At 37.7% G+C, this 25,192-nt stretch overlaps 1 protein-coding gene across 3 annotated transcripts in view; it reads left to right on the forward strand.

The window, feature by feature from the left end:
- Positions 1-25,192, forward strand: part of LOC136245624 (uncharacterized) — an 80,576-nt gene that overhangs the window by 41,313 nt on the left and 14,071 nt on the right. The window contains exons 6-10 of one of the 3 annotated variants that reach the window (XM_066037117.1): positions 371-625; positions 686-1,455; positions 11,774-11,824; positions 12,126-12,374; positions 13,907-14,047. In XM_066037117.1, the coding sequence (XP_065893189.1) occupies positions 371-625; positions 686-1,455; positions 11,774-11,824; positions 12,126-12,374; positions 13,907-14,047 (1,466 nt within the window). The remainder of the gene's footprint in view (positions 1-370; positions 626-685; positions 1,456-11,773; positions 11,825-12,125; positions 12,375-13,906; positions 14,048-25,192) is intronic. The other 2 variants (XM_066037127.1, XM_066037135.1) reach the window with 2 other exon arrangements.

Here is a 25,192-nt window from a genome sequence, read left to right on the forward strand (position 1 = left end):
AACCTTAAATCTAGAAAGGGCCAAATGTGACAGTAAATATTAAATTACAGTAATTATGTGTGTTGTGTTAATTTTTTTTCCTAAACTTTCCTGTTATGAAGATAAAATGTTTGATGATTTTGCTCACTGATGCTAAAATATTTTTTCTGGCATAATTGGTACAAGCCTATTATATGTTGCATTCATGAGCCTGATTGTGAATGATAGGCTATGTATATATGGGATATGTGAAATTTAATGGCAAATAAATATATATGATGTTTTGTTTATATGTGTTATATACACCATAATGCTGTCTTTATTCACCCTTTAAATCATGCAAAGTGTTTTATACATAATACCATGTATACTTTCTGTATTAACTTTAAAGGAACACATGTGGAATTTCTTGATCATATCCACAATTATCTAGCCATCAACATGGATAGTGAAGCAGTTTGTCACTTGATGTTGTCCACAGAGTTAATATCTGATGGCACTACTCTGGCTTCCTCAAGCAATTATCAAACAAACTTACTGCTTTTAGAGAGGATACGGAAAATGAATGCACAGCAGTTTAAATCATTTTGTGAACTGCTTGTTAACAGTGCTAGTCAGAAGCACCTTGGACAGTTCCTTGAACAAGGTCAGTAAAACTGTAAAGGTGAAATAATATGACTATAAGAGTGCTCTTTAAATGCCACAGGTTTGGAATCAGACGTCCGGCTTAGAGAAGATAGTGGCTATCCCAAGAAAGTAACACATGAACCTGCTATGATGGTCACAGAATTTTTAGATATGAAGTTTCAACTTGAGGAAGCACTTCTACATTGTAATCCAGAGAATATTATTGAAAAGTGCAGCTCTTTGATGGCTAGCAGTCAGCATAACATACCATTTTTTCCTAAAAGCATTTTGAGCAAAATCAGAAAAGAATCAAATGTAGTTGCATTGATACAAATGCTAAGCCCTTATATTACATGGACTGATTATTCTATCCTTTCTGAAATTGTTAAAGCTACAAATAATAAGAAAGCAGCAACGATTCTTTCACAATTTGAGTGTAAAATAGATTATTCCAAACCACTCAAATCATATCCAATTGCTAAACCAGCTTTTGAAATGTTTCCAAAGCAATACAGTACTCACACTGTACTAGCTGCCCAGCTTCAATGTGAATCACAGCATTTTAATCTTCATGATATGCTTGATATACGCAATTTTATAGTGAATAAATGTGAGCTTACCCCTCATGCTTTGCAACTACTTTCAATGGCACAAGGAGACTCCATAATTCTGCACTGGATGATATGCAGGTCTGTGGTGTCACTTGTCTCCTCTAACGTTTTAGAGAAACTGGATGATTTCCACAAAAAAGGAATAATGATTATAGCTATTTACCCAAACCACATACTTCCTACTTGCGTGGGAATAAATTTGCATCCTTTATCGCTTATTGCCAATTTGGAAGAAATGGTAAGTAACTATCTTTGTTTGTATGTAATAGATACCACACAAAAACAGCCAAGCTGTGAAAAAATGGTGCGGTCTTAAAAGACCTGGGTGAAAAAAGTTGTAAAATCAAAGATGGCGGCCAAGAAATGGCTGCAATTATGTTAATGCTAATTTAGCAATGTACACAGCCATTATTAAAAAATTTTAGCATTAACATCATTGCAGCCATTCCTTGGCTGCCATCTTTGATTCCACAATCATTGATTCCACAACTTTTTCACCCAGGCTTTTTAAGGCCACACCATTTTTTCACAGTTGGCTGTTTTAGTGTGGATTTCACTTCTTTTTGTATGTTACAAGGTTTAAAAACCACCTATGGTTGACTTTGAGGTTTGTTTTTACTCACATTTCTTCTTTTTATATAGATATAATGATGATTGTTGAAGACAGACTTATAAATCTATTTCATTGCACGATTTAATTCAATATTTGAAAATATTATTGTATATAATACTCTAATAGAGTTCACATTTTTTGAGGACTTCTAATAGAACATACATAGAATGTTCTAGAACAATCTAGAACTTCTATTGGTAGATCTATGAAATTACAAACTTTGATTGTAAGAAGATCTAATCCAAAACAACCAAGCTGTAAAAAAAGTGTGCGGCCCTCAAAAAGGCTATGGTGAAAAAAGATGTGAAATCCAAGGTGGCGGCCAAGAAATGGCTGTGATGGTAGGTTAATGGTAAAAATTTTAATAACGACAATTCAGGTGAATTTGGTGCCGCTTGGTCAATTGGCACAAAATTCACCTGAATTGTAATTATTAAATTTTTTACCATTAACCTACCATCACAGCCATTTCTTGGCCGCCACCTTGGATTTCACATCTTTTTTCACCATAGCCTTTTTGAGGGCCGCACACTTTTTTTACAGCTTGGCTGTTTTGGATTAGATTTCACTTCTTTTTGTATTTGTATATAGTACCCAAAGCCAGCCTATGGCCTGCTTTGGGACTGTTTTAACCTATCTTTTTTCTTTACCACTGGAAGAAGAAAAGATGAAGCAGATGTACCTTAAATATTTCTAATTTTATCAGTAAATGTACAAATTATATATATATAATTCATATATTTATTACAGAACTGTCCATGGTGGTTTCTTTGTAACTGAACACTCTTCAAGGTAACTTCTTCTAGCTGTTCTCTCTACAGGGTGATTTATTTGTAGCTGGATTCTGTACAGGTGATTTTTTTGCTGCTGAGCTCTTTACAGAATGGTTTCTTTGTAGCTGAACTCTCTACAAGGTAACTTCTTCTAACTGATCTCGCTACAGGGAGATTTGTTTGTAGCTGAACTCTCTACAGGTGATTTGTTTGCAGCTGAACTATCTAGATGATGGTTTCTTTGTAGCTGAACTCTCTACAAGGTAATTTCTTCTAGCTGAACTCTCTACATAGTGGTTTCTTTGTAGCTGAACTCTCTACAAGATAACTTCTTCTAACTGATCTTTCTACAGGGCAATTTGTTTGTGGCAGAATTTTCTACAGGGTGATTTCTTTGCAGCTGAACTCTCTACATGGTGGTTTCTTTTTACTGTAGCTGAACTCTCTACAAGGTAATTTCTTCTAGCTGATCTCTCTACAGGGTGATTTGTTTGTAGCTGAATTCTACACAGGTGATTTGTTTGCAGCTGAGCTCTTTACAGAATGGTTTCTTTGTAGCTGAACTCTCTGCAAGGTAACTTCTTCTAACTGAACTCTCTACAGGGAGATTTGTTTGCAGCTGAACTCTCTTCATTATGGTTTCTTTGTAGCTGAACTCTCTACAAGGTAACTTCTTCTAGCTGAACTCCCTACATGGTGGTTTCTTTGTAGCTGAACTCTCTACAAGGTGACTTCTTCTAGCTGATCTTTCTACAGGGTGATTTGTTTGTAGCTGATTTTTCTACAGGGTGATTTGTTTGCAGCTGAACTCTCTATATGGTGGTTTCTTTGTAGCTGAACTCTCTACAAGGTGACTTCTTCTAGCTGATCTCTCTACAGGGTGATTTGTTTGTAGCTGAACTCTCTTCATGATGGTTTCTTTGTAGCTGAACTCTCTACAAGGTAACTTCTTCTAACTGAACTCTCTACAGGGAGATTTGTTTGCAGCTGAACTCTCTTCATGATGGTTTCTTTGTAGCTGAACTCTCTACAAGGTAACTTCTTCTAGCTGAACTCCCTACATGGTGGTTTCTTTGTAGCTGAACTCTCTACAGGTGATTTGTTTGAGGCTGAACTCTCCACATGATGGTTTCTTTAAATTTGTAGCTGAACTCTCTACAAGGTAACTTCTTCTAGCTGATCTCTCTACAGGTTGATTTGTTTGTAGCTGAACTATCTACAAGATAATTTCTTCTAGCTGATCTCTCTACAGGGTGATTTTTTGTAGCTGAATTCTGTACAGGTGATTTGTTTGCAGCTGAGCTCTTTACAGAATGCTTTCTTTGTAGCTGAACTCTCTACAAGGTAACTTCTAACTAAACTCTCTACAGGGAGATTTGTTTGCAGCTGAACTCTATTCATGATGGTTTCTTTGTAGCTGAACTCTCTACAAGGTAACTTCTTCTAGCTGAACTCCCTACATGGTGGTTTCTTTGTAGCTGAACTCTCTACAAGGTGACTTCTTCTAGCTGATCTTTCTACAGGGTGATTTGTTTGTAGCTAAGTTCTGTACAGGTGATTTGTTTGCAGCTGAGCTCTTTACAGAATGGTTTCTTTGTAGCTGAGCTCTCTACAAGGTAGTTTCTTCTAGCTGATGTCTCCACAAGGTCACTAGTTTGTAGCTGAACTTTCTACATGGTGGTTTCTTTGTAACTGAACTCTCTACAAGGTAACTTCTTCTAGCTGATCTTTCTACAGGGTGATTTGTTTGTGGCTGAACTCTCTACAAGGAAACTTCTTCTAGCTGATCTCTCTACAGGGAGATTGGTTTGTAGCTGAACTATCTACGGCGATTTGTTTGCAGCTGAACTCTCCACATGATGGTTTCTTTGTAGCTGAACTCTCTACAAGGTAACTTCTTCTAGCTGATCTCTCTACAGGGTGATTTGTTTGTAGCTGAATTCTGTACAGGTGATTTGTTTGCAGCTGAGCTCTTTACAGAATGGTTTCTATGTAGCTGAACTCTTTACAAGGTGATGTCTTCTAGTTTATGTCTCTACAGGGTCACTAGTTTGTAAATGAATTCTCTACATGGTGGTTTCTTTGTAACTGAACTCTCTACGAGGTAACTTCTTCTAGCTGATCTTTCTATAGGGTGATTTGTTTGTAGTGGAATTCTGTAAAGGTGATTTTTTTTTGCAGCTGAGCTCTTTACAGAATGGTTTCTTTGTAGCTGAACTCTTTACAAGGTAACTTCTTCTTTATTCTTTATTCTTTATTATTAATTACTAGGCAGGCAGCACAGCTGGTTTGCCTAGGATGTAAATCACAGTACACGTTACAATCAATAAGTTAAAGTATGTATGCTACAATGTGTATGTTACAGTTACTAATAATAAACAGTGCATGTGTTGATTACAATTACTATTCATAAATAATAAGTTACAGCATACAGTACATACATATAATTGCTAGTTATAATCAATCAGTGAGTTATAGTGCATATATTACAATAAAAAAGAAAAAAAAGAAAAGTTACGATAATATAGTTATACAATTAATAACTTACGTAGTTGATTAGTAAAATTATCTAGAGTAGCAGCTTCGATAGCAGAAATGGGTAGTAAGTTCCAATCACGAAAGGATTTTAGAAAGTAACTATTATGATAATAATTAGTTCTAGCAGTAGGTATATTGAAGTGAAAATAATGTTGAAATCTAGTGAAGGGTGTGGTGGTAGTGGCTGTAATTTAGGTAGGTATTTCTAGTGAAACTGAATTGTGTAGTCCTTGGTATAAGATAGAGAGCCTTGAAATTTGTCTTCTAATGTTCAATGCGGGCCGTTGCAACTCTGAAAGCATGCTGGTCACACTGTTTTCCCAGTTGTAGTTGGATTTTACCCATCTGGCAGCAATTTTCTGCACCCTCTCAATGGCTTGGATATCTTTAGATAAGTGAGGATCCCAGACTGAGGATGCATACTCTAGTTTTGGTCGAATTAGTCCCAGGTAGGCAGCGGATTTAACTGATTCATCACAATTGTTTAAGTTACGTCTCACAAAGTTTAGTGACTTTATTGCATTACTAGTGATGTTGCTAATGTGTGGAGAGAATGACATTGATGAGTGGAATAGGACTCCGAGATATAGGTGCTGATTTGTACGAGTAAGTGCTTCTAGCTGATGTCTCTACAGGGTCACTAGTTTGTAAACGAATTCTCTACATGGTGGTTTCTTTGCAACTGAACTCTCTACAAGGAAACTTCTCCTAGCTGATCTCTCTACAGCGAGATTTGTTTGTAGCGGAACTCTCTACAGGTGATTTGTTTGCAGCTGAACTCTCCACATGATGGTTTCTTGGTAGCTGAACTATCAACAAGGTAACTTCTTCTAGCTGATCTCTCTGCAGGGTGATTTGTTTGTAGCTGAATTCTGTACAGGTGATTTGTTTGCAGCTGAGCTCTTTACAGAATGGTTTCTATGTAGCTGAACTCTTTACAAGGTAACTTCTTCTAGCTGATGTCTCTACAGGATCACTAGTTTGTAAACGAATTCTCTACATGGTGGTTTCTTTGTAACTGAACTCTCTACAAGGAAACTTCTCCTAGCTGATCTCTCTACAGGGAGATTTCTTTGTAGCTGAACTCTCTACAGGTGATTTGTTTGCAGCTGAACTCTCTACATGATGGTTTCTTTGTAGCTGAACTCTATACAAGTTAACTTCTTCTAGCTGATCTCTCTACAGGGTGACTTGTTTGTAGCTGAACTCTCTACATTGTGGTTTCTTTGTAGCTGAACTCTACAAGGTGATTTCTTCTAGCTGAATTATCTCTTTCTATAGTTGCATGAATTCCCTACAAGGTAACTTCTTCTAGCTGATCTCTCTACAGGGTGAATTGTTTGTGGCTGATCTCTCTACAGGGTGACTTGTTTGTAGCTGATCTCTATACAGGTTACTTGTTTCTAGCTGATCTCTTCAATTCTCTTCTGGTGACTGCTCTATTAGGATGACTGCTCTATTAGGATGACTGCTCTATTAGAGTATCTCGATCTCGCACTTGCTACACTAAGTTGGATTTCGTGTTATAACTCCGTGGCTTTAAGTCTGATTCTTCTACACCATTGAAGAGCCTTTCTAAGGTGATAACTCCATCTGTACAGCGATTTTCAAAGGATTATCCCAAGCGGTTTACCTGGTAGGCGTGGCAAGCAATCGTTTTTTTATTAGCTAATCTCGATTGCGTAATTGTTACATACTGTTGGTTTTTTCGTTGTATCTTCCTGGTGTTTAGCTCGATTTCTTTCAAACCACAAAAGGTTTGAGGTTCAATAGTTAACCTATTTACCCACCGATTTTCAGCTTCTTCCCATACGCGGTTTACCCTGTAGGCGTGACAACATATTGGTGTTATTTTTCGTGAATAATCGCTCATAACTCTTTGCCTGTTTATCGTATTCCAGCCAAAGTTGGTACAGAGATGCGCCTTTATACCCCCTTTCTGCGTGCCAAATTTCAAGGCGATCGGATATGGCATTCACGTTTTATAGCAGTTTTTGTAAGTGTGCGATAAGAGGAAGAAAAATAAGGGAAAAAAAATGAAAGAAACTAAGCCAATTTTTGAAGTCGCATATCTCGGGAACGCTTGAAGCGATTTCGCTGAAATTTGGAATGTGGAGTGCTGCCGGTAGAGGGCATGTCCACAGCAAAAATCGTTTTGTTTCATCAAGGCAGCACAGAGCTACGGAGGTGCGAATATTGCGTTTTCTTACTTCCTGTCAATATACTCACGGGTGTTACACGCCGGCTTCTTGGGCCGCACGACACACTACCGTGTGTCTTGATTTCAACTAGAAATTTCATTTATAAAGCAGAAATTAAGTGAGGTGATCAGCCAAGGTAGCAGTGGTTCAGGATTCCGGTGTTAGGTATAGAGGTATTTGGTTCAAATTGTGGGAAGTTTTTTTCCAACATTTTTTGCACACCTTTTTTACCCCACGGTTACTGCTCAATTAGGGTATCTCGATCCGGCGATTTTACACTTGCTTGGTTTTGCTTTATAACTTAGTTGCTGTAATTCTATTCTATTCAAACTATCAAAAGGCACTGCTACAATGATCAGCCTATCTACACACCAATTTTCAAGTTATTTCTATACTTGGTTTACCCTGTAGCCGTGACAAAAGTTTGATCTTTTTTATGTGAATAAACGCTCATAACTCCTTGAATATTCCCCAGATTCACAACAAACTTGGTACGTGAATCCACTGTTACACGGTCTTCATTTGTGCCAAAGATCGAGGAAAGTGAGTTGCACGTTTGAATTTTACAGCATTTTTTGTAAAGTGTGCGAAACTAAAAATGGAAGCCCCCTTAGCCCCTGTACTGCATAAGAAGAAAAAAAAGCAAAGAAATTAAAACTAATCTTTTAACACCCATATCTCGCAAATGGCTGTTGCGAATTTAATCAAATTTGCTGCGTGGTGTACCTTACCTGGGGTACAGCTATAATGCAAAAATGGCATACTTTGGACAAGGCACCATGGAGCTATGCACGCATGAAAAAGCTGTTTTCTTTCTTCCTGTCAATATACTAACAGTGTGGTCACCGGCTTTCTTGGCCACACGACACACTACCATGTGTCTTGTTACCATGGCTGATAAGTACATGTATTTTGCTGCTATATATACCCAAAACGTGAGGCCTGAGGGTTACTGGCCCAATAGCTAATGATGTGATAAGGTCAAGTTTATGGGGGTGTTTTGGGGGGTGTAACACCTCTCAAAATTGTACCGTGTGTTAGCTAGGAAGCTGGTAGAAGCTACAGTAAGGTGAAATTACATTTTAAGCAAACATCGGCAATAAAAGATGAAAGAATAAGAGGAAGAGTTAATAGAATCAACAAGACAAGGTAAAAATATATTTTTGGAGTAATATACTACTAAAACCCTAGTAAAATTAATACACATTCATCATCAAACTATAGTATAATGCAGGGGCGGTGGAACAGGCCAAAGAGTGAGGGGGCCAGGCCAAATGTAAGTTGAAGACAAAAAAAAAAAAAAAAAAGGTTACAGCCTGCTTACAATAGCTGCTCTCCACCAATTATATATATCCTTATTTATAACTACACATATGTAGCTAAGTCTGAATACTGGGACTGCTCTATTAGAGTATCCGGATCCTGACTGTTCTATTAGAGTATCTTGATCTTTTCTTGCAAGCAGTGTCCATAAAAGTGGGGGTGCCATGGCTCCCCCATCTCCACCACTTATGGTATAATGAACATTGACCAGTGAGTAATTAGAATTCTTCTTGACCTATGCAGTGTTATCTGTCTATTATGCCAAACATCCTGTCATTTAAATTGCTTAAAAGATAAAATTTTATCTTCTAAATGCCGAATCAGGTCTTCTTGAATGGCTATGGCCATTCTACTTTGGCTAAATGTATAATGTGTATTTTGATTGTAGCTACAAGCTCAATGCTTGGGTTGAAATACTTTGATTCTTTTGCAACTATTATATTGAAATTTTAAGAATAGGGTGACAGCATTTAGGAGTTATACCTTTATTTAATCAAGTTCCTAAATTAAAGCATTGTAGAGAAAACAAAATGTTAAGTCATAATTATTGAAAGTTCAACTAAAGTAAGTCATCCAGCATATAGTTCAGCTATGAACAAGACACCCATGCAGTAGGGAGTTCAGCTACAAAATAGTCACCTAACAAGGTACCCAGTAGAGTGCAACTACAAAGAAACCTACAGACAAATTACCCTATAGAGTTCACCTACAAACAAAACACCTTGTGGAGAATTCAGCTACTAACAAGCCGTCATGTAGAGATCAGCTATATACAAACAAATCACCCTGTGAAGAGTTCAGCTACAAACAAATCACCCTGTATGGAGTTCAGTTATATACACCCTCCAGAGAGTTCAGCTTCACAAACTAGTCACCTCTGCGACAAATGAATCAACCTGTGGAGAATCAACTTCAAACAAATCACCCTGTAGAAAGTTCAGCTATAAGCTAGTCGCCCGGGAGAGAATTCAGCTACAAACAAGTAACACAGTACAGTGCACGTGGAACCTCAGTTATTCATACCCCACTTATCCAGATTCTCAGTTAACCAAACTATGGAAATAACTGCTCTATTAGAGTAATGCCTGTTCTATTAGGGTAGTTGATAATACTGAAATTTTAAAAATGTTCTTTATGCTACGTATTTTAAGGATATTTATACACAGTTTCAGATATATGGACTTTTCAGACTTACGGACCACCCTTGGTCCCAAGGTGTTCAGATAACTGAGGTTCCACTGTAGAGAGTTCAGCTACTTTTGTAACTAAGTTATGCAGTAGTTACAGTATTATTTATAATAATAAAAATAAATAATATATTAATTAATTACATACCTATTTTCTTGTATAAAAGCCACATTCGATTAAATGCCTGTCTCGATTATAAGCCCGGGGGTTTCCAACACCTTTGGAAAATAAATGCCTGGTCCTAAATAGAGGCCTGGGCCATTGCTTGAGTCTACTGTCAATGGAATTAATTGTTTTCTTGTTGCTACTGCTTCTTCATACTGGTCAGTATAGAGCCTTCTGAGGGACGAAGGTATTTGAGTAATCACGTGAGTATTCCAGGCAAGTCTGCATGCATGTAGATATGTATGAAATGGCTATTTTCCACCCTTGCCTACACTTGTTCATATAGTCAACACACTGTATCACTGTTTTCGATGCTTACCATTACAGTAATCCCATTCTACCACCACTCAAATTCGATTAAACGCTGGGTGTCGGTAGGACCAATCAAAAATAAATGTTCGGTCTCAAATAAACACCCTATTCGTTTACAGGCCGGATCAAAAATTCTGGAAAGGAAATTAAGGTTAGGGCTTTTATACGAGGAAATGTAGTAGTAACTTGTAACAAACTGTCCAAAATGTTAACAAGCTGGATACTTGTGTAGTGTTGGCCTGTTGAGAAATGTTCATTGTATAAAAATTTGTACAACTATAAAATATGTATGTTTTATGTTTAAAATTTAACCCAAGCATCTCTTTCTCCTTCCTGTAGCAGGTAAAAAGAGGCCCCAAAGCTGGCTTATGGCCTATGGCCTGCTTTGGAGTAAACAATACAAAAAAATAATGATATCTAATCAAAAACAAGCAAGCTGTAAAAAAGGGTGTGACCCCAAAAATCCATGGTGAAAAGAAAGAAAAAGTGAAATCCAAGTTGGCAGTTAAGAAATGACTGTGATAATAGGTAAATAGCAACATTTTAATAACAAGAATTCAGGTGAATTTGTTGCCGAATCCTAGTGAAATTTTGAGGATGTAGCACAAATTCACCTGAATTGTCTTTATTAAAGTTTTTGCCATTTACCTACCGTCACAGTCATTTCTTGGTCACCAACTTGGATTTCACATCTTTTTTCACCATGGCTTTTTGGGGGCAGCATGCTTTTTTACAGCTTGGCTGTTTTGGATTACATTTTATTTACTCAACTAATCCATTATTGAGGTAAAATTTCAGCATGATATATACCTATTATACAGTAAATGGAAAACACAATTAATACGTGCTCTGTACACTATTAAAAGCTCCAGGTGAAGATACCAGATATCGAAAAGAAGCTATTAGGGATGCGCCGATTTTGGCGGCAAAATTTTTGGAAAAATACGTTGGTAAAAGCAAAGAGCAAAATGCTGGAAAAATAGGTGGAAAATTGGGCACCAAGGAATGGCAACTTAGCACATTTTGTATGATGAAGATTGAGATACTCTAATATAACAGTCACCAATAGTATTAGGACAATATATGCTCATAGGAAATGGTGACTAAAGATCGAGATACTCTAATAGAGCAGTCACTATATACAAAAATATGAAATATTCTAAAAGAGCAGTCACACATGCATGTTACTACAATTACTTTTTACTGATGCTCAGCAAAATAGAAAAATTTCGAGCAAAATATTGAGCAAAATAGGTAAGAAATAAAAGAATTGCTGGAAAGAAAAATAGGTGGATAAAAGCAAAATAGGCTCATCCCTAGAAGCTATTCAATTTATAGAGTATAGTAGTGGCAATCAATAATATTATTAAGCCTTATACATGTACGTAGTCATATGTATATAGTATAATGTTGCATAAATAAATTGTATTCTTGTTGGAATAGAAAGAGCATGAAATGGAAAATGCTGCAAAGAAAGCTGCTGAGTTAAAACATGTTAGTTATAATACACTATAATTACCAGATCTGCAAAAAGGAGTCTTAGAGCCTTTCCAAATTATCGCGTTTGACTACTCATAACTCCTAAAGTATTTCACGTATCATCTTGAAATTACACCAAGCAATAGCACCATGTTAGGGATAGTTAGTGACCACATTTCAGGGTGATACCATTTTCACAAGTGAAGGTATGGTTTGCCAAGTACATGCAATCTTGGAAAGGCTATAAAACAACTTTTCGCGGATCCATTCACATATAACAGGAGTATCTATAATTGTATGTACATTTAATTGATAGGTTTACTCCAAAAATGTTTCACTAATGAAGGAACTGAAAGCCAAAGGGGATGATATCACATTGTTTGACCAGCAGCTAGAGATGGAAAGGCAAAAGGGGATGGAATTGCAACAGCAGATTATGCAACTAGAATTATCGTTTAATGCTAATGACATTCAGAAAGAACTTCATACCCTCCAGGACAAAGATAAGGATATAAAAACAGTTTCTAACAAGCATGAACAAATAAAGCTACATTGTGCTGTCATGGTACGTCTGTATAATACTGTATTCACCAAATGCAATGATCAAAATGTTAGGAATTTTAGGAAATGCATTTACCTGTTTGCATTGTCTGCAAAATATTTTATTAATGCAACCAAAATTTAGAAAATTACCCTTATGGTTGTTATGCATGAATTTAATACTTAGCAGAATGCTGTTCAGAGCATAGTGTGACTGTAAAATCATTTAAGTATATTTGGAGGTTGATGTTCTCACTAAGACCCAAAGTTTGGTCTGCCTACCTGTCTGCCTGATCACTATCACATGTACAGAGGCCTGTGGGTGCTGAAATGATAGTGTCAGGTATAGAATTCCAAAGATATTACATTACTGTAGAGAAAGAATGAAACTACATAACATGTACAGTCTATTGTAAACTTGTGTGTATTGTGAAATAGAATAATGAGGTTGAGTATGTGCATAAACATACGTGTACATGCCACACACACGCAACAAACATATGATGCATAGTGCTTATAAACACTAACAAGTTCATAAAATATATCAAATTTTACGTGTTAAGTACATCCATAAAGTTGATTTTCTTATATTTTTGCAATACTGAAACCACTGTTGTTAGTTTGTCTTCTACAGACTACAAATTACTCTAACACTGTGCAGATGTAACAGCATGAAAACATAGCCTAAGGTCAGCAATAGTTGGCAAGAGGACTTTTCAGCAATCTTGATTGCAATGATGTGATAAAATTATTCTGGCATTAACATTGTTACAGCCATTTCATAGCTAAATCCTTTGATTTCCAACGTTGATCCTGAGAGATTGCTGCTTTGTTGTAGATTTCAATACTTTAAAGCAAACCACAAATCTGTCCTATAGTGAAATACAGTATGTATTAGATAGTGTTTTGCTTAGACTTACTCAAATTTTGAATAATTAAATTAAAGGTTTACATTTTAAAATATCTCTCAGGAGATTTCGCACTCAAGTATATTAGAGTATCAGCACAAGAAGAGCATATCTTTGGGAGCAAGATCAAATGAACAATGAAAGATTAGCTTGTTGCATAGATAGTACTGACTTTTTCTGATTTTGTTATAGAATATTAGTTGCCTATGTGAAGTGTATGAATTAATCAGGGGTCTCAATATTGCTGCTTATATTAAGCAAAACATAAGAATCAACCCTGCTATCTGTCACTTTTGTGATTGGAAATGTAGTTAACATCACATTTGCACTTTAATTTGACTACTGTAGCATTGGTGGAGTATCATACAAGGTGATATCCTCTCTTGTCTATACAACTCAACATATACACACACTAGAATTTTTGGAATAAATTACATGATAAAAGTGATACTAAGTAATGCAGCATTAAAAATCTAACTTTCAGGTGTGCACACAGTAGCACAACATAGCTAGCCTCTTTGCATATTTATGTCATTAAAATCTTTGCATACATATGTAACAACAAAACGCATAAATCAACAACAAATTTCAGGTGTACGTATGTGCAGTAGTACAACATAGTTTGTTGTGTGTCTATTGCACACCATAGCAGCACAATGAAACCACAAGGTCTGATGATGTTACGGAGATGCAGACGAAAAATTCTGATAAAACACCCTTATCATCAGAAGTTATGCCATCAATTGTACTGCAGCTGAAGGAATATAATGATATGCTTGCTGAAATAAAGGTATGGTGTTACTAATAGGCAGTGGAAGGGCTAGGGGGCTGTGGGATAGACTCTCTTGAAATGAAAATTATATTTCTATAAGTTGAGCTTAAAGACGTAAAAAAGGATTAATAATTATGGTTTAAATTTCCTGATACTATGACAGTGTATATAAATAAAGCAGTCAAAGAGCTTCAAAAAGTGTGTTTCTAAAAAGGCAGTTTGCAACAAAAACTTCTCTTAACAAAGAATTGAGCTAGCTACTTACCTCTCAATTTGGCAGTTGTGTTTCAACCCACTGCACTAAAGTCAGCAAATGGCTATTTCTTGCTATTTGTGAAGAGGGCATTATAGTAGTAAGAAAAACTAAAAACTTTTCTATTCATTGCAGAGGCATAGCCAAGGGGGGGCAAGGGGAGGCATTTGCCCCCCATCACCGTAGGGTTTTTTTTTTAAAACCTCTGTCACAAGCTCACCAGTATTAAACTGACACGCAAATGACAATAAATTATGTGCGCTACTACGCGGTATCACCAGGGGTTGCTAGTGAACGTGCACACACAACATTCAACTCACTCGCGAATCCACCGAACGAAAATATTAGAGACACACTTCTACATTTAGCTTAGATTACTCGCGTGATAGAGCATTTTCGAATCTAAAGAGTGACCCGCTCTAAGGACCTCTCCGCGGCAGGAGTCGCAACTCACAAGTGACAAAGGAGACCAGATGGCGCTGCGAACCTACTGCCTACGAGGTGATAAGGTGTTAAATGTATCAAGTTTATTTTCTAGTGTTGATCACACTAGGTCTTTGTACGGAAGTGCAGTCTATTTTTTTTACTTTATCAGTCAGTCAGGCGGATCAGTCACAAGCTTACAAGTTCTGCCAGCAAGGAAGACAGGCGGGATTTCATGTAATATGTGGCATTTGAATTTCGCCAAGTGAAATGAGTGAACATGTCATCCTGTCAGCAGTGTCCTAGGACTGCAGGACAAGCTGTGGCTAACGTAAAGGAACTTCAGTGTATTAGCACTAAAATATTAACAATATAGCTCTACCGGACTGTGGATGAATTTGTTGAAGTACAGTTGTGGCACGTGTGATGATGCTCGACGAATATACCTCCATTGAACCATTGATAAGTGATAAGCAATCAGTACTGAAATAGTTACGTAGCTAGTTGTGTAAGCTGTAATACAACACCGTATGTTGGCTAGCCCACCATTGGGTCATTAGCTCTTTTTGCAATAGTGAATGATTTTACATACTTATTCAACACCACAGAGCTGTACAGCCACATACAGTCATCCCCAGGCTGACCAGAGCTCCATTAAGGCCCCACACCGCATGTACAGATTGCCACTGGGCTTGAGAAAAGCAGCCAGCAAAACCAGACCACTCAAGTCTAAGTGATTTTGATTGTGGAAGTAGATAGTTTATTCATGTAGCTTTGTTTCCTTGGTGAAAAATTAAATCTGCTGACATGGGCGATAAGACTGGTTTTCTCAGACTGGGTCATATAATATACCTCTATGAAAATTATACTTTGAGAAGTCATGAATGTTTAGCCAGTAATGGAATAGAACATAATTATAAATTCAGTAATGTCTGTTATAAAGCTAATTAAAGTTTGATTAATAATAGATACACATCTCTATTATCACGTACAGTTGTACCATATTGCCGGAAAGTTTGGTGGGAGGACATTTTGATGAATTTGCTGTGATAGAATATTGGCAAGAACAAAGTTTGGCAAATTTGTTGAGCTAATATTGGACAAATGATGTGGCAGACTTTGGTTTGACGAAACATTGCACTCACCAAATTCGCCAAACTCTCATCCCACCAAATTTTCCTGCTATACGGTATACAACTTGGCTTCTTCTTGTAGCATATTACAGTGCTATCTGATCAGCATATATGTAGGCTTGCATCAATTATTCTGGCATAATTTTTGGCATAATAGGGGATGAAGAGCATAATGTGCATAGTGAGGAGCATATATATGGGAAAATTTCTGCCACAACAAGTATAACTTTACTATAACAGTCGCAAAGTCAAGGGCTAACCTGTTTTGAATGGTGAAACGATTCCTGACAACAAATAGTAAAATTCACTACAGTCTTCTTACTACAAGTTTATACTCGACGGAACAAGTCAGTGCTTTTCGTTGTGGGTTTGAGTTTTATAGGACACATGCAGTCATGTGCCAACTAGTACCAAGGCATGGCAAAGCAGTTTATAGCTATTTCTAATGTGTCTCGTCATCTGATTTTGAATAAAATGTAATATGATTATAATTAATGAAAGCTCGAAAATAGCTACAAGGGAAGCTCTGATGATAATAAGGTTAGTGATGAGTCAGTATAGCTAGTAAATGTCTGGACATCTGGGCATTGAAAATAGTGAAGTATATGCATGTCTGCAGTGAGGCTGAGGTTAATATCAAACCAGGAAAATATTTCAAAAAGATCAAGATTGTCTAATAGAACAGTCAAACACTCTTAATAGAACAGCCATGGTATCACTGTTAAAAAAAGGTGTTTGTAATGCACCTTTTGGGGTGTTATAGCTGCCATTTACATCAGGCTCCTCTGAGGGTGTTCTGTTACGTCCATAGGGTACTTCAATTACACCTATGGGTGTAGAAGATATTTTAAAAGAAAATGGAAATGAACTGTTTTCTTTGTTATACAGCCAATCACATTTTCACTGAACAATTTCAATCATCATCAAATCATTGACACAAAGAACATGCAAGAAACATGGATATATGATAATAATACATACATTCAGTATCATCAACTCTTCCTACCTCTTATGGTTTTTAGTTTGTATTTATAATGTAACCAATAAACATGACTTTTGATTGTGGGTTTCATTTTAAAAGGCTCTGAAATGAATTACTAGATGGTTGTCACAAGAAATAATACAGTGTATATGTACAGGTACATGATAATGCCACCACACTGTCATCTCACTGTAATTGACACCTACACAAATCTATTGCATGCATATACATCTTATACATGTGCCTAAGATACATCAGTAATAGAGTCACATGCTATATGCATGTCTTCCATTGTTTTTCCTTCTTCATAGTTTATGATTTAATGTATGTGCAATGCTGGAAGATATTTTTGTTTGTAAATGCTAGCCTGTATGCTTTAATTGACTTACCAACTGAATTGACTTGACTTAACGCAATTATCGCACCTCCGTAGCTCTGTGCTTCCTTGATGAAACAAGACGATTTTTGCTGTGGACATTCCCTCCAACTTCAGCACTCCACATTCCAAATTTGAGCAAAATCGCTTCACGCTTTCCCGAGATATGCGACTTCAAAAATTGGCTCAGTTTCTTCGTTTTTTTTTTCCTTCTTCTTATTTTTCTTTTTCTTGTCGCACACTTACAAAAACTGCTATAAAATGCGAACACCATATCCGATTGCCTTAAAATTGGCTCCTTCTGGATATAAAAGTCACGAAATAATAGATACTATATTTCATGAAATATATAAATACTGTATAAAGCAACCATCATTGTTATGACACTAGTGGTATACTGCTGGTACAAGAGGTACTGCTGGTACTAGTGGTACTATTGGTACTAGAGGTAGTGGTACTGCTGCCACTCGTGGTACTGCTGGTACTATTGGTACTAGTGGTACTGCTGGTACTAGTGGTACTGGTGGTACTGCTGGTACTGTTGGTACTATTGGTACTAGAGGTAGTGGTACTGCTGCTACTAGTGGTACTGCTGGTACTATTGGCACTAGTGGTACTGCTGGTACTAGTGGTACTGCTGGTACTGGTGGTACTGCTGGTACTGTTGGTACTAGTGGTACTGCTGGTGCTGGTGGTACTGCTGGTACTAGTGGTACTGCTAGTACTAGTGGTACTGCTGATACTGGTGGTACTGCTGGTACTGCTGGTACTAGTGGTACTGCTGGTACTAGTGGTACTGCTGGTACTAATGGCACTGCTGGTACTAGTGGTATGGCTGGTACTATTAGTACTACCAGTACTATTGGTACTGCTGGTACTAGTAGTACTGCTGGTACTATTGGTACTAGTGGTACTGCCAGTACTGGTGGTACTGCTGGTACTGGTGGTACTGCTGGTACTAGTGGTACTGCTGGTATTAGTGGCACTGCTGGTACTAGTGGTACGGCTGGTACTATTAGTACTACCGGTACTATTGGTACTGCTGGTACTAGTGGTACTGCTGGTACTATTGGTGCTAGTGGTACTGCTGGTACTATTAGTACTACCGGTACTAGTGGTACTGCTGGTACTAGTGGTACTGCTGGTACTGCTGGCACTGGTGGTACTGCTGGTACTGGTGGTGCTGCTGGTACTCACAGTACTGCTGGTACTAGTGGTAGTGCTGGTACTATTGGTACTAGTGGTACTGTTGGTACTAGTGGTACTGCTGGTACTGCTGGTACTGTTGGTACTAGTGGTACTGCTGGTACTGGTGGTGCTGCTAGTGGTACTGCTGGTACTAGTGGTACTGCTAGTGGTACTGCTGGTACTACTGGTACTGCTGGTACTATTGGTACTGCTGGTACTAGTGGTACTGCTGGTACTAGTGGTACTGCTGGTACTAGTGGTACTACTGGTACTACTAGTACTATTAGTACTACTGGTATTACTGGTACTGCTAGATACTACTGGTACTATTGGTACTGCTGGTACTACTGGTACTATTGGTACTGCTGGTACTACTGGTACTGATGGTACCACTGGTACTAATGTTACTACTCGTACTGCTAGTACTAGTGGTATTACTGGTACTAATGGTACTGTTACTAGTGGTACTGCTGGTACTAGTGGTACTGCTGGTACTAGTGGTACTGGTGGTACTGCTGTCACTGCTGGTACTAGTGGTACTGCTGGTAATAGTGGTACCGGTACTGCTGGTATTAATAATACTGATCGTACTACTTTCTATAAAGCACTTTTATATTTTATGGCTTCCTAGATACATTTTCTATTGATTTTACTTGTCAGGTTTATTGAGTATGATATGATTGGTAATTTTAATGGCACTGTATCTAATACAAAATAGAATGAATTAAGCAAATGTTGTAGAAAGTTTGGTGCTTTTATCAAATAGTGAACGACTTTTTGCTTAGCTGCTCTAGATCTACTATAAGAGTTAGGATTATTTTGTTCTAAAAGTAATGGTAGCTATTATTATAGTAGGGCTATCAAACTTAACTAAAACAAAGAAGTTTTTAAAATAAGCAAGCTAAAGTCAAGAGAGCAAGTGATGATGGTTACTGAAACATACGTAACTATGATATGCATCAGGGGTGGATCCAGGGGGGGGGGGGGGGCTTTGGAGGCTGAAGCCCCCCCCTTCATATTTAGGCTTTACTTGATCAATATGTTGAGTATTTTATTGAAATTTTGTCTTAGCATAATTATATGATCACTAATAATACAAATCCTCATAAAACCACCTTATAAACATCTTTCCAAGGTACTATCCGTGGATTTACGCTAAATTTTATGCAACAAGGACCCGGATCAGCATTGGAGGTGTGCAAGATCAAGATACTCTAATAGAGCAGTCAGCTAACTACTCTAATAGAACATTCACTGGAAACATGTAGTTGGTTCTGTTATGGAATTTTTCCACTGCACCTATGCATACAATGAAGTGCATTGGTCCTCTACCCAAGAGATTAGTACCTTGAGTTAGCCCCCCCCCTTTTATAAATCCTAGATCCGTCCCTGTGCATAATGATGATAAGTGCTTGAGGGAGTGGTTATGGGATTGTTTAATCCTTTAGTTTTTCTAACATCAACTGTAACTTAGCAGATTTGTTAAATGGTTTGATTTGATTTATATATTTAGCCTTCAAGCAATCGGCTACAGCTGTTCTTCCTTGCCCAGAGAAACACATCACATACATATAAGTAAACACCAAAACAATACAAAATATGACCAAAGAAACATCAACACAATTGCAAAGCAAAATCAAACAAAAAAAGACTACACACATACAATTAATAAAGTGAGTTACTAATCTCACAATACTGGTCAGGTTATCAAGCAATTGTAGGTAAGACTTAAATTCACAGAAGCTATTTTGTGACATAAGCATGGTTGCTATGCAGCTAATCAAGGTTTGGCAAAATGCCCAATGCCTACACCTCGCCAGCAGGTGGAATATGGTTTTAGGTGTACAGGATAATCCAAAGGTAAACTATAGACCATTTTGCAAAATTCACCCTACTGTCTGCCAGACTATAGGCAGATTGCACTGTACAGTGGAATCTGTCTTAGCAGCCACGTGTATAGAAGGCCACTTTTGTATACATATAAAGTCCAAATAATATAGTAAGGCTATTTATGCCATTTAAATGAGGACTCACAACCATCTTTAATGTAACAATTCAGTTTCTATATAACTGATTTACTCCTCATCAGTTTGGTTTTTTAATCATGCAGGTAGATCAATTATATGTTATTATTATACAGCAACTTCTGCTATTTATCATTGAAACAAAACAATTGAACAAGGGATCTGATTCTATGTGATGTTATATATTTGAACTTTAAGAAAGTGTTTGACCATGTTACCCCTATTGCACAAAATAAAATCTTATATGGGATTGCTGGAACATAAGTTTAAATGGTTTGTAGCATATTTATTTTACTACCATCAATATGTCTGCATTAACAACACCTATACTATGAGCTCCTACCTGTTTTATCAGGGGTTCCACAGGACAGTATCTTGGGCCTATTATTCCTTGTTCTGTTTGTTAACATATAGTGATCTACCAAACTACCTTCAGTTTTGTCTATGCCAGTGATGTACACTGGGGGGTTTAAAATTTGTGCAGACAGTGCAGTGGTATCCAATTCTGTGCAGCAATGTGGAAAAATGCTAACTAGAGACTAGTGCAAACTGAAACCACATCTGTGAGTAAGTGAGCAACTTCAGCAATTGTGTTTTTTATGCTTCATGTTGAATACCAATGATGACTTGTGAAAAGCACACCAGTAAGGTAGAAGTTTCTTTTCATACTCTTGCTGTAGCAAAGTCTATACTCCACCTCTAGCTCCAGTATTGACACTTTAACCATCTGTTGCAATATCACATATTTTTCTTAGCATCTTTTCCCCAAAATTACTGAATGCATTCTTTACTGCTCCTACAACACTATTGGCACCTCGTTCTGCAGGTTTTTCAGTTGACACAGTGCTGTGACTAAATCATTTTCTTTAAATAATCTAAATCACAGCTACAGCTATGTTTTCTGTTTGATATGCATCTACATGACCATCAACTTTACAGATGCGGCCAAACTTCCAGTCAATTCAAAGTTAAAGAAAGATATTATAGCAATGCACATGATGATGCACTGGGTTAGTGTACTGTGATTAGGGACAATATTATGGCTTGAATTCTCCTTCTATCCTGTACCAGGAGTACCACTAGTACCAGCAGTACCACTCCTACCAGTAGTACCAGTAGTATTAGTAGTACCAGCAGTATTACTAGTACCAATAGTACCAGCAGTACCATTACTACCAGTAATACCAGCAGTACCACTAGTACCAGCAGTACCACTAGTACCAGCACTACCACTAGTACCAATAGTACCACAAGTACCACTAGTACCAACAGTACCAGCAGTACCAGGAGTGCCCAGTACCAGCGGTACCACTAATACCAGCAGTACTACTAGTACCAATAGTACCAGCAGTACCAATAGTACCAGCAGTACGACTAGTACCAGCAGTACCACTAGTACCAGCAGTACCACTAGTACCAGCAGTACCACTAATACCAGCAGACCACTAGTACCAGCAGTACCACTAGTACCAGCAGTACCACTAATACCAGCAGACCACTAGTACCAGCAGTACCACTAGTACCAGCAGTACCACTAGTACCAGCAGTACCACTAGTACCAGCAGACCACTAGTACCAGCAGTACCTCTAGTACCAGCAGTATACCACTAGTGTCATAATAATGATGGTTGCTTTATACAGTATTTATATATTTCATGAAATATAGTATCTAATCAAAAACAGCCAAGCTGTAAAAAAAGGAGTGCGGCCCTTGAAAAGGCTATGGTGAAAAAAGATGTGAAATCAAGGGTGGCGGCCAAGAAATGGCTGTGATGGTAGGTTAATGGTAAAAATTTTAATAACGACAATTCAGGTGAATTTGGTGCCGCTTGGTCAATTGGCACAAATTAACCGAATTGTTGTTATTAAAATTTTTACCATTAACCTACCATCACAGCCATTTCTTGGCCGCCACCCTTGATTTCACATCTTTTTTCACCATAGTCTTTTCAAGGGCCGCACTCCTTTTTTTACAGCTTGGCTGTTTTTGATTAGATTTCAGTTCTTTTTGTATTTGTATACCCCAAAGCCGGCCTATCGCCAGCTTTGGGGTATGGCCAGCTTTGGGGCTTTTTAACCTATATATTTTTCTTTACCACAGGAAAAAGAAAAAGATGAAGCAGATTTTATAAATACTTTGACTCATTCTGATTTTATCACTAAATGTACAAATTATATATATAATGCATACAGTAGGTGACTTTGAAAAGTTTACATTTGGTTTTGTAAAGACCATTGTAATTTAATAGTTTTACGATGACCTTTGTAATGGTAAAAACCAAACACATCGTAATTACCATCATGTTTACAATATGTTTACATGTTTTAAACAAAACAAGTCTAGTTGCCAGTTGCATGCACAACCACACACAGAGGGGCAAGAACAAATTAAATGTGTAACTACCAGCTGGCAACAAGCTTGATAACAGCAAGGGCAGTAAAATTTGTAACTTATTAGCTGTCATGTAGCAGTCAATTAACAAAACAATAGCTGTACAACATACAACACAACACAAGCAATCGTAATTACAATAGTAATTACTAAGGCGATCGTAAAAACCAATGGTAATTACTAATAGTATTACCAATAGTATTACAATAGTTCTTTTTGAACCATATGTAAACTTTTTAAAGTCCCCTACTGTATATCAAGAGTTCATAATATAAAAAGAAAGCATATATTTATTACATGTCAATTAATCCTCACAGGATAATTTGCAGCTGATCTCTCAACTGGGTCACTTGAAATGTAGCTGAACACTCTACAGGGTGATCTGCTTGTACGTAGATGAACTCTTTACAGGATTCTCTCTAACTGGTGACTTGACTCTAGCTGAACTCTCTACAGGGTTATCTGTTTGTAGTTGAATTCTCCACAGGGTGATTTGTTTGCAGCTGAACTCTCTACAAGGTAACTTCTTCTAGCTGATCTGTCTACAGGGTGACTTGTTTCTAGCTGGTCTCTCTACAGGGCGATTTGTTTGTAGCTGAATTCTCTACAGGGTGATGTGTTTGCAGCTGAACTCTCTACATGGTGGTTGCTGTGTAGCTGAACTCTCTGAAAGGTGACTTCTTCTAGCTGAACTCTCTACAGGGTGATCTTTTCATAGCTGAACTCTCTACAGGATGATTTGTTTGCAGCTGAACTCTCTACATGATGATTTCTTTGTAGCTGAACTCTCTACGGGTGATTTGTTTGTAGCTGAAATCCCTACAAGATAACTTCTTCTAGCTGATCTTTCTACAGGGCGATTTGTTTGTAGCTGAGTTCTCTACAGGGTGTTTGTTTGCAGCTGAATTCTCTACATGGTGGTTTCTTTGTAGCTGAACTCTCTACAAGGTAATTTCTTCTAGCTGAACTCTCTACAAGGTGACTTGTTTCTAGCTGATCTCTCTACAGGGTGATTTGTTTGCAGCTGAACTCTCTACATGGTAGTTTCTTTGTAGCTGAACTCTCTACAATGTGACTTCTTCTAGCTGAACTCTCTATATACAAGGTGACTTGTTTCTAGCTAGCTAATCTCTCTACAGGGTGACTTGTTTCTAGCTGAACTCTCTACAGGTTATTTGTTTGTAGCTGAACTCTCTACAAGGTGATACTCCTAGGTGATCTCTCTACAGGATGACTTGTTTCTAACTGAACTCTCAACAGGGTGATCTGTTCATAGCTGAACTTTCTACTGGGTGATTTGTTTGCAGCTGAACTGTCTACATGGTGGTTTCTTTGTAGCTGAACTCTCTACAAGGTAATTTCTTCTAGCTGAACTCTCTACAGGGTGACTTGTTTCTAGCTGATCTCTCTACAGGGTGATCTGTTCATAGCTGAACTTTCTACAGGGTGATTTGTTTGCAGCTGAACTCTCTACATGGTAGTTTCTTTGTAGCTGAACTCTCTACAATGTGACTTCTTCTAGCTGAACTCTCTACAAGGTGACTTGTTTCTAGCTGATCTCTCTACAGGGTGACTTGTTTCTAGCTGAACTCTCTACAGGTTATCTGTTTGTAGCTGAACTCTCTACATGGTGGTTTCGTTGTAGCTGAACTCTCTACAAGGTAACTTCTTCTACCTGATCTTTTTACAGGGCATATTTGTTTGTAGCTGAGTTCTCTACAGGGTGATTTGTTTGCAGCTGAACTCTTTACATGGGAGTTTCATTGTAGCTGAACTCTCTACAATGTGACTTGTTTCTAGCTGATCTCTCTACAGGGTGACTTGTTTCTAGCTGATCTCTCTACAGGGTGACTTGTTTCTAGCTGATCTCTCTACAGGGTGACTTGTTTCTAGCTGAACTCTCTACAGGTGATTTGTTTGCAGCTGAACTCTCTACATGGTGGTTTCTTTGTAGCTGAACTCTCTACAAGGTAACTTCTTCTAGCTGATTTTTCTACAGGGTGATTTGTTTGTAGCTGAATTCTCTACAGAGTGATTTATTTGCAGCTGAACTCTCTACAAGGTGACTTCTTCTAGCTGAACTCTCTACAGAATGATTGATTTTTTTGCAGCTGAACTCTCTACATGGTGGTTTCTTTGTAACTGAACTTTCTACAGGGTGATTTGTTTGTAGCTGAACTCTCTACAGGGTGATCTGTTCGTAGCTGAACTCCCTACAAGGTAACTTCTTCTAGCTGATCTTTTTACCGGGTGATTTGTTTGTAGCTGAGTTCTCTACAGGGTGATTTGTTTGCAGCTGAACTCTCTACATGGTAGTTTCTTTGTAGCTTAACTCTCTACAATGTGACTTCTTCTAGCTGAACTCTCTACAGGGTGACTTGTTTCTAGCTGA

Source organism: Dysidea avara, chromosome 2 (genome assembly GCF_963678975.1).
Source record: "Dysidea avara chromosome 2, odDysAvar1.4, whole genome shotgun sequence".
Lineage (NCBI taxonomy): Eukaryota > Metazoa > Porifera > Demospongiae > Dictyoceratida > Dysideidae > Dysidea > Dysidea avara.